The sequence below is a fragment of the Sinocyclocheilus anshuiensis genome, unplaced genomic scaffold, assembly GCF_001515605.1.
Source record: "Sinocyclocheilus anshuiensis isolate Anshui unplaced genomic scaffold, SAMN03320099.WGS_v1.1 scaffold861, whole genome shotgun sequence".
In the NCBI taxonomy this organism is placed as follows: Eukaryota; Metazoa; Chordata; class Actinopteri; order Cypriniformes; family Cyprinidae; genus Sinocyclocheilus; species Sinocyclocheilus anshuiensis.
The window spans coordinates 852,114-862,996 of NW_015554217.1; the positions used below are offsets into that span (position 1 = coordinate 852,114).

General features: G+C 38.6%; 1 protein-coding gene across 1 annotated transcript in view; it reads left to right on the forward strand.

Moving 5' to 3' along the window:
* LOC107671143 (muscarinic acetylcholine receptor M1-like) overlaps positions 1-10,794 on the forward strand; it is a 101,243-nt gene extending 90,449 nt beyond the window's left edge. Inside the window, exon 3 of the mRNA XM_016464002.1 lies at positions 8,935-10,794. Coding sequence (XP_016319488.1) covers positions 8,954-10,741 — 1,788 coding nt within the window. The 5' untranslated portion in view covers positions 8,935-8,953 and the 3' untranslated portion in view covers positions 10,742-10,794. The remainder of the gene's footprint in view (positions 1-8,934) is intronic.
* The last annotated feature ends 89 nt before the right edge of the window (positions 10,795-10,883 follow it).

Sequence of the window (10,883 nt, forward strand, 5' to 3'; positions counted from 1 at the left end):
GATTAGTGATGGAAGAAAATAGGAAAACAGGAAATCAAAAAGCAGATAGACGAGATGAAGAACCATCAAGTCGTGTCAGTCTTGTTATGTTGAATACATTTAGCAAATTAGCAAAGTTTACACTGAATGAATTACCATTATAAACAATATAAACAAATGTACAGTGGGGTCCACTAGCGAAAAAGCTTCTATTTTGCTTTTTTTTTCGCTTTATAAACTATATTATCAGTGTAACAATGAAAAGTTGATTGGAAAAATCTGCATTAAAACCAGAATGTCTTAGTATTTGGTTTTTCTCTCTTTTGCTTTAATAACAGCAACCTTCAAGCTGCATGAACTCCAATCCTAATTCGCTAGAGCCTTAGTGGAAACAAGAGCATCTGACCATCTGTACAATGCCACAAGTCTACTTCTTTGATGAATGATCTAGAAATAGTGCAGAATCTTATTCATTTGACATTTTCATGTAAAACAAGTGAATAATTATGTAAAATTCTTACTCATTTTTATTCATATTTATTTAATTTATTTAATAGTCTTTTGTATTTCATTATTTTTAGTGGCATTTGGTGATATTTCACACTTCGCCTTCAACTGAACTGAAAAGGACTAAAAAAATATATTGGTAGAATGTCAGAGGATGATATGCAGAGGTAAAATAAGGAGAAGGAGGCTGCTCTGGGACGAATCCCTCACCATCACTTTTAATCATAAGAGATCAGTAAATAATCTGTTAGAGAGCAGTATCTCATGCTTCACTGATCTCCTTTGACTTTCGTATTGAGATATTGAGAGATAATTATGGCTTCTCGTCTATAATTGTACCCGTGCCAGTGATTAATTCCAATTCTAATCAGGCATATTGATCAAGGTTCTGCATGTGTTCACCACTGACATTTCTGTCGGTCAAAGGCCATGTGAGGTGATCACGGATCTCCCTCAAACTCTGGAAAAGAATGTGTTGACATTTAACCATCATTCTTTGGAAATCCTCATTTACAGCACATGCCTTACATCGAAATACCCAACACACACACACACACACACACACACACACACACACACAGAGAGAGAGAGAGAGCTCTTACAACACACTCTCTTCACACTTAACTACCAGGCCAGGGGGGACGGTACCAAAACATGCCGGTCTGTTTTACTGATAAGTGTGTTTTCCCACAGAAGACCATGAAAACAAAAGCAGCCACTGAAGTTTTTAGTCTGTTATCTCCACAGACGTATTTCACTTTTGAATATGCGTGTTTATGGCATCATCAGACTTGCAAATGAATCTTTAAATATGAAGAGGAGTGGTTTTACACACAAAAACTGTTTGATGTACAGTACGTTTGAATTCATGCATGTAAACTCCAGATGTTCGTTTGATTCTAGTTCTGTCATCAAAGGCTTCATCAAACTGCATTTGCTGTCGTGTGCCCCTCACGCTTCCTTCCACATTCTCCCTGGTCACCATGACAACAGCCTGTTCGTCGGCTGCTGTTTGCGGATCAGCCGAAATTAAGACAATTCCCAAATTCCACAACTTAATGGAATTACGACTATGCGTGTCACTAGTTTTGTACAAAATGTGTTTGCTATCCTTCATCTGAGCTTGTGTGTGTGTTTCAGGTCAAAGCACAACCCTAATAGGATAAAAGCACAGAGCTGAACACAGGAGTGCAGGGGCCCAAATTGGAGCCCAATGTTAATTAGACTTCTCTTTGACTTTATCTTGTGTTGCTTGATTCCCGCTCCGCTATTGATATCTTACTCTGATGAATGAACAAGAAGCTTGTATTTAACATCAAACTCTCTTTGAGGTTTTAGTTGTTGCATTGAATGCTGACATGTTTTTCAGTCTTTACTTTCAAAGTCTGTGTTTAAACACTATTCAGTCTATTTTTATGTTTCTTAGGAATGACATAATAACAATAACACAATTCTTCTGACAGTTATTTCACTTAAATGTAGATGATATTATCCTTGGCATTTTAATATGGAAGTGATGTGCTGGTGTGTGAAGAACAGCTTTGATTGTGGCTTATCTCAGTCAGTACTGAAACTGTTTTTTTAATTAGTTAAACACTGATATCTCTTTTTGCGGTGCTAGTTTTAAACACTCAGATATCTCTTGTTTATTTGCAGAACATGTATTCAACATTGGTATATAGAGGTTATTTAAGCAATATTACACAAACAGAAACACTGTTGTACAAAATTGTGTACTGAATTAAGCAGTTGGTATTGAGTAACTTATATTTAAGCAACATTTGGCCAGTTTGTATTTATTTTCTTTTAAAGTTATCCTAAATACACTACCGGTCAAAAGTTTTTAATAAATTATTTTATATTTTTTTCCTGTTCATTATTGATAATAATAATAAGAAATGTTTCTTGAGCACCAAATCAGCATAATAGACTTCAGTTAATGTGACACTGAAGACTAGAGTAAAGTTTGCTGAAAATTTGAAAATGTAACTTTGCCATCACAGGAATAAATTTTAAAATATATTAAATTACAAAGCAGTTCTTTTAAATTGTTATATTTCACAATTGTATTTTTGATCAAATAAATGCAGCCTTGGTGACCATAGAGACTTCTTTCAAAAACATTTGAAAAACAGAAATCTTAATTATTCCAGACTTTTAGTATAGTGTATAATTTGTTTTAAACAAACCAGGTTCTCTATGACGGCTTTGTTCCCTCCGTTTTAAACACAGTGTCTATATATGTATTCTTGGTCTGCCTATTATAAAGTAATTATCCCTTTGTTTCCACTGTAGGAGAACTGAGATTGAATCCAATAGCTAATTACCTCTGACTCTTTGGTTGGTGTGTGTGTGTGTGCCCAACAGTGGTCATATCCGTTTGTTCTTTTCTATGTTTTAAATATGCAAACCCATATATGGTATCTTAGCGACAATATGATTATAACGTGTGATTATGTGATCAGGTTGTCGTTCCCTAATCTTGTATCTCACCTACTTCTCACTCCCATCTTTGTCTTCCCCTCGCATCCCTCTGCCTTATCAAGATGAAAAGAGCTTCTGAAAGAGAGACAGATGTTCTCGGTTCAAAATCAGCTCTTTCCCTTTAAAGTTTATGACTATATTTAGTAATGTAGGCTTGTTCTGCTGAATGATGCTCTATGATTGTCAGACCTCCTTTTTTAGAGCAGCAGTCAGCAACCTTTTTGACTTATTTCTGAAGTTAGATTGCCACTTTGTAAAGTGCCCCCCAAAAAGTATTTTTTGATCTTGCACCTGGCCAAGACGCTTTGGATGTGCGTACCTTGACATTTTTTTTAATGTGTGTAATTGTGTGCAAGTTCTGGTCAAGAACTAGATATCATTTTCATCTGAAGAGATGAGACGTTCAGCCGTCCTTGGCCATGAGCCAGTTACATTCTATTCTCTGCCTCTGTCAATGAGATTAACTGTGCATTTGTGTGAGGCATTCTGGGAAAGCTCTGCAACAACTTCCTCTTGCAGAATCTAAGTAAAGGAACACCTCTCCCATCTTTCATCTTTCTCGATGTTAACATTTTCTCCTGCTGTTCGTGTGTCTGCTAGCTCAGAGTCTCTCTCAGACGGATCTGCTTTTAACTGGAGTGTAATAGCTATTTTGAAAGTGTTTGATCTGCTAGTTGAAAGTACAGGCAGAGCTTGTGCTTTTGCATATGAACTAGTTTTAGCATACATTGTATTCAGATTTAATGGCGTGAGACTGAGGTTAATATTTATGTATACAGTACGGTCGTTTTGATAAGTATCTTAATATCTATTTTAAATGTAGTGTTATAGGTTCATTGGCTCAGAATGTTGCTCTAGACTAGTGTTTCCCAACCGTTTTTGTTTTGTGTTCTCCCCGTAAGTAAGCCTCAGATGCTCTTTCATCAAAATATTTTAAAAATCTGAGATGTATTCCTTTTGACTTAGACACAATATAATTTAGCATTATCATTAATATTTTTAAAATGGTTCTTATTACAATGATTCATGTTTGAACTAAAAATGCACCAAGTAGCTTTTTCTCCCATTAATGAGATACCGGAGCTTGTTTGTGTTTCACAAGTTTTGACAGTTCTGGGGAAACTTTCTACAAGAAAGGCTGGATTTATTTACAAGTCCAATCCACGTGGGACAAGAGTAATTTTCACTTTTGTACAGTGAAATTTAAGTTCCATAGAAGAAGTATGAAATATCATCTATGAGTGAATACAGAGTATGAAATACCACCTACAAGTCTTTTATAAAGATGTAATGAGAATTGCAATAGGCAATCAAGACTAAATGTTTAAGAATGCAAAATAAAAATCTTTCCAAGGTTTTTTTTTTTTTTTAATAAAATGTATATTTGCAAACATTTTCAGTGTAACAATAATGAGCATTACCAAAAGTTCCTTACAACATTATACATGAGGAAAACAACAACAACGGCTGGGAATTTGAGAACTTTTATGTATAACAAATGTGAATTGCTTAATTTTATATGATACAAAATGTATGCATTTAGCAGACGTTTTATCCAAAGCGACTTACAGTGCATTCAGGCTATACATTTTTTACCAGTATATGTGTTCCCTGGGAATTGAACCCACGGCCTTTGCACTGCTTAACGCAATGCTCTACCACTGGCAACATAACATTATTGAACATATTCAATAATTAACAGATGTGTTCCTATATTAATAAATTCTTTCTTTAAGATTAAAGGAAAAAGCTAATTTGAAAAAATTAATTAATATTTCTTTTTCTTTCCCACAAAATGATGTGGTGCATTCAACATCCACATATTTGGATGCAGCATTATTCACAGGATATATTGTATGCTGTATTTGAAAAGGGACTTATTTGAATCTTTACAAGCTTTACAAAAAGAAACTGAGGTTTACTACTTATCTGATTTAATAGATCAACATTGCCCTCTAGTGTAGATATAAAGCAACAGCAATCTTTCATTTATTTAGGAAGCACTACTACATTATATAGAGCAAGTGGTTCTTAATCCTGGGGCCAGTTGCATAAACTTAGCCACTATTTTAAGACAGTGCCTTAAGAACTAGTCTGACCAACTAGCAGTTAGCCAGGGGGTAATCAGTCTTATTTTTTGGATTCAACCTAGACTAATCTAAGTTTTTATGTAACCAAATTAGAACAATTTTGACGAGTCTTAAAGAAAAAAATTAGATGACTAACTTTTAAGAGTAGTTTAAACCTTTTATGCAACCGGCCCCTAGTCCTGGGGGCCCCCATTTTTTTTTCCCCCCAAGATGGCGCCGATGTACATGGCATGCCGTCTGCCTCTGTTACACATTCTGTTTTGTATCACGTCGTTTCTTATTTGTGACTTGGTTAATAAGCGACTCTACATCTGCGCTGATCTATGATTGTTGTACACTTTTAAACATTAGAAGCTCCTTTGAGAAGTACGTTACAGAAGAACGAGGAGATCTCCAATTCTCTGAGACCATATCGCACCTTAATATCCCTACGTGGTTGCAATGAGTCTACGAGTCTTGGCCCCCCTTGCTGAAGAAACGTCATCACCGTGGAAAGCGAGGTGGTAAACTAGTGAAATTAAAGGCTTACCTACTATCACTCCTGAGTTTGCCGCGATCGCAAGAGGCGATAAGCTGGGGATGGAGAAGTGGCCGTGTTCTGTGTGGGCATTGGGTGAGCTCGGTGCTGCGGTGGATTCTACTCGTTGAGCCAGCAGGGCCTGTGTTGTCGAGTCTTTGGCGATCTCTACACTTGAACAGCAATGGAGTTAACCTATAGAATCTTCGCCCTGTATCGATTGGTTCGCAGTGGTGCCAGGATGCATCGTCGGAGCATAAACTGGAAATCAGGTTGGCCTTGTTGAACGTTCGTTCTTTAAAAAATAAGACCTTTATTCTGAACGAGTTTATCAGAGCTCGGAACTTAAGACTTTTTATTTATCACCGAAACCTGGCTGAACGTTGGTGATATGGATGTTTTTGGGGAACTTGTTCCGAGTAATTTAAATGTCCTAAATTCACCACGAGAGACTGGAAGAGGAGGGGGCTTGGCCTCTGTCTTCAAGGACTCTTTTACGTGTACCCATCTTAATATCGAACGTTTTTCCAGCTTTGAACTTCAAGCCTTTGAAATACAGATGCTGAATCCTGTTTTCTGTGCTGTTCTTTATCGACCACCAAGACCAAATAAGGATTTTATTTCAGAGTTGTCTTCCTTTTTAGGGGACGTGGTACTGAATTATGACTTTTTAGTGTTGGGAGATTTTAATATTCATGTCAGTTGTCCATCAAGCTCTTTGTCTAAAGAGTTTTTGAACCTTATAGACTCTTTAGGTTTTCAGCAAATGGTCAAAGGCTCTACTCACTCTCATGGTCACACACTGAATTTGATTCTGTCCCTTGGTCTAACAGTCAGTGACATCATCATAGATGATTTTGTATTAGCTGATCATAATCCCATTCTTTTTACTGTCTCTTTTCCTTATCAGGAGAAAGAGAGGATGCTCTGTAAAGCGTTGTGTGCGACCAATTAATTCAAATACTCAAGTTGATTTTAATGTAACCTTTCTGGAATCAATGCAGGGTTTAGATGTATATTTTTTTTCACCTCATCTTGATGTGGAGGAATCAGTTCATGTTTTTAACTCAAGTTTGTTCCAAAACAGTAGATTTTATCGCTCCTTTGAAGCAGGGAAGTTCACAGCATAAATTAACTCTGTGGTTTAATGAGCATATTCATTCCTTAAAATTGATTTGTAGAAAATGGAAAAAAAGATAAATTACAAATTTCATATGAAATGCTTAGAGATTCTCTGTCTAAATTTCAAAGGGCTGTAAGAAATTCTAGATTGAGGTACTTTGCAGATCTTGCAGAAAATCGTCATAATCCTAGGGTTCTATTTTCAACGATAGATTCCATTATTAATCCTAGATTAGAGGTGGTAGGAGACCTGTCTGCTGATTTATGCAATTCTTTTTTGAATTTTTTCATAAATCAAACATCAGATGTATGTAATAACATTAGTCATTGTTCGTATGTCATTCAGTAATCGGTATCTGGTGTTACTTTCTCCGATTTTAAGCCAATTTCTCTTTTAATCCTTGAGGATATTATACTCAGACTAAAGTCTACAACTTCTCCTCAAGATATTGTTCTGACCCATTTGTTAAAGCAAGTTTTAAATTCAGTTGGCCCTTTTATAGTGTCTATAATTAATAAGAGTTTGTCTTCAGGGGTCGTGCCTGACTACTGTAAACATGCAGTGGTCCAACCCCTTTTGAAGAAATCAAATTTGGATAAGAGTGTGTTAGCTAATTAGACCAATCTCAAAACTTCCATTCTTGGCTAAAATTATGGAGAAGAGCTTTCTCACGCAACTTCAGTCATTTGTTGATGCAAATGAGATCTGTGAAGTGTTTCAATCAGGTTTTAAAAAACATCACAGCACTGAATCAGCTTTGCTGAGAGTTTTTAATTATATTTTTTTGCGACTGATCTCGGAAATGTTACTGTACTTTTACTGTTGGATCTGACGGCAGCGTTTGGTACGATTGACCATCAAATACTTATATCTCATCTTAAAACATCTGTGGTGTATCTGTGGAAATGCCTTAAGATGGATAAAGTCATATTTTCAAAATAGGAGTTTTTCGGTCTGCATGGGAGAGTTTGTATCGGCATTGGCACCCATTTCTTGTGGTGTCCCGCAAAGCTCTATTTTAGCACCTTTTTTCTTTTCTCTGTATATGCTACCGTTAGAATTGATTTTGGATAAATATGGTGTGTTGTTTCATTCTTACGCTGATGACACTCAGTTGTATTTGTCTTTTAACCCAAATTCTTCCAGTGCCTTGGGGCGTTTGTTGGCCTGTGTAGATGAGGTGAAGTCTTGGATGTCTGCTAACTTTCTGAGTCTTAATGAATCGAAAACAGAGATCATTATATTTGCTCCCTCTGAAATGAGTGATACAGCTGCAGTTAACTTGGGAACATTAAGCCCTTTTAGGAAACATCAAGTAAAAAATGTGGGTGTGATCTGTGACAGTGCTTTAAAATTTAACTCTCAAATAAGTGAAGTTGTCAAAGCTAGCTTCTACCAATTAAGAATGATTAGTAAGATCAAGCCTTTTTAGCACGTATAGACTTGGAGAAGCTTATTCATGTTTTTATTTTTTTCTCAGTTAGATTATTGCAACTCACTTTATTACGGTACTCAAACAAAACTTTTGGACAGATTCCAAATGGTTCAAAATTCAGCCGCAAGACTACTGACAGGTACTCGGAAGTATGACCACATAACCACGTTACAGGTACCTTATAGAATTCATTTTAAGATTTTAATTTTTGTTTTTAAATCCCTGCATGGTATAGCCCCTACATATATTGCGATCTTATTCATGTTCAAGAGTCAAAGAGATCATTACGATCTAATGGACAAAATCTCCTACATGTTCCTCGATCAAAATTAAAGTTCAGAGATGACCGCGCATTTGCGGTAGCTGCCCCAATGCTTTGGAACAGTTTGCCAGTGTCTTTGCGACAATTATCATCTCTTAATGAATTTAAGAAGCAGTTAAAAACATTTTTTTTTCATTAGCCTTTGATCAGGGATGAGTGCTGAGGTATTGTCGTTGTAGTTACCCTTTTGGGTCTGCCTTGTACGGTGTGTATTGATGTTTTTTCATGGTTATTTATTATTTGCTATTATATTATTTTAATTGAACTTACTGTACAGCACTTTGGTTAACTTAGTTGTTTTATTAGGTGATTTATAAATAAAGTTGGAGTTGGAGATAATGTGCAGAGCAGGGGGTCCCTAGGGCCAGGATTAAGAACCACTGAAATAGAGAGCAGTTACTGTAGTTTCACTGCAAACATGTAACATAACTGTGAAATGAATAAACATAAATTGATTATTTTGCTCTTTTTCCTCAGAATATGCCCGGCCTGCACTATGGACTCCAACAGCACCGAGTTGGGCCTGTACTCACCATCCAATGCCCTGGGAGTGGGAATCTACCCGGCATCCACTCCGTGGCCACTGCTCCAGAACACAAGCCTCATCAACCTCAGTGCTGTTTTCAAGCTCAATGGGAGTAATGTCGAGGTTGAAGGTCAATCCTATGATCCTCTGGGTGGTCACTCATTCTGGCAGGTCATTCTCATCGTTGTTTTTACAGGACTGCTCTCCCTTATTACTATTATCGGCAACATCTTGGTCATGGTGTCGTTTAAGGTCAACCGCCAGCTCAAAACGGTTAACAATTACTTCCTGCTTAGTTTAGCCGTGGCAGATCTCATCATTGGGGTCATCTCTATGAACTTGTACACCGCCTACATTGTCATGGGCCAGTGGGCAATGGGAAACTGGGCATGCGACCTCTGGCTAGCAATAGACTACGTAGCCAGCAATGCATCTGTCATGAATCTACTGGTCATTAGCTTTGACCGATATTTCTCCATCACAAGGCCTCTGACATACCGTGCCAAACGTACCACCAGGCGGGCAGGAGTGATGATTGGCCTGGCATGGTTTGTGTCGCTCATACTTTGGGCACCTGCCATTTTGTTTTGGCAGTATTTTGTAGGAGAAAGAACCGTTCCACTGGATAAATGCTACATTCAGTTTCTCTCCGAGCCTATTATTACATTTTGCACCGCGATGGCGGCTTTCTACCTGCCGGTGACGATAATGAGCGTTCTATACTGGCGAATATACAAAGAGACAGAGAACCGTTCTCGGGAACTTGCAGGATTACAAGGCTCAGTCGGAAGGTTCGGAGGTGTCGAGCGACCGCACTTCCACGTCCACGCCACTGGGGGGAACTCTAGAAGCTGCAGCAGCTTCGAATTGGGCCAACCTGGCCACAAACAAAGCTCCGTTCACGGCCTGAGCGGGCGATTCCACTGTTGGGGGTGGAAGTTGGGAGGCAGGGATAAAGGTGGGCCGCACCGGGAGGCAGATCAGAGCAGCAGTGACAGCTGGAACAACAACGATGCTGTACTGTCAGCCGACCACTCAGGCTCATCTGACGATGATGAGAGCGCGCCGTCTACCACGCGGGCGATCTTCTCTATTGTTCTCAATCTGCCTGGCATGAGGGCAGCTGTAAACTCCCAGGTCACTTCTTGTGAGGATTTGGACACAGAGGAAGATCCATTACGGTCCCCTGTGGTGAACGACGGCAGGGATAACAGCATCTCGCGCTCCGTCACCAATGGGGACAAGCGGATTATCGGAATCATGAATACAGTTCAGTCAATATCCGCTATACAGTCGTCAACGGAGCCGAACGTAGACGGCACCAACACCACCGTCAAATCTCCCTCAGCACCCATAACTTTCAAAGAGGCAGCTTTAGCTAAACGTTTCGCAGCTCGCGCAAGGACGCAAATCACCAAGCGGAAGCGTATGTCGCTAATAAAAGAAAAGAAAGCGGCGCAAACTCTAAGTGCCATCCTTTTCGCTTTCATTATAACGTGGACGCCTTATAACATCATGGTGCTAGTAAACACTTTCTGCAACGGCTGCATACCTGAGAACCTTTGGGCGCTAGGCTATTGGCTATGCTACGTTAACAGTACAGTAAATCCTATGTGCTATGCCCTTTGCAACAAGACTTTTCGTAGCACTTTCAAGATGATCCTGCTTTGTCGCTGGGATCAGAAAAAAAGCAAGCCAAGCTTCCCACAAAGACAGGCTGTGAGGTTTCACAGGAGCATACCGACAGACTCCACATAGTAACTTGGCTAATTTGCTAATGCTAACATGTAAGTTGCAAGGGGTAATTCCTCTAGGGTGACCATACGTGCCATTTTCCCAGGACGCGTCCTGGCCAGGATTTCTATATTGCCTAAAATATCTAGGTTTTGGCTTTGTTTGC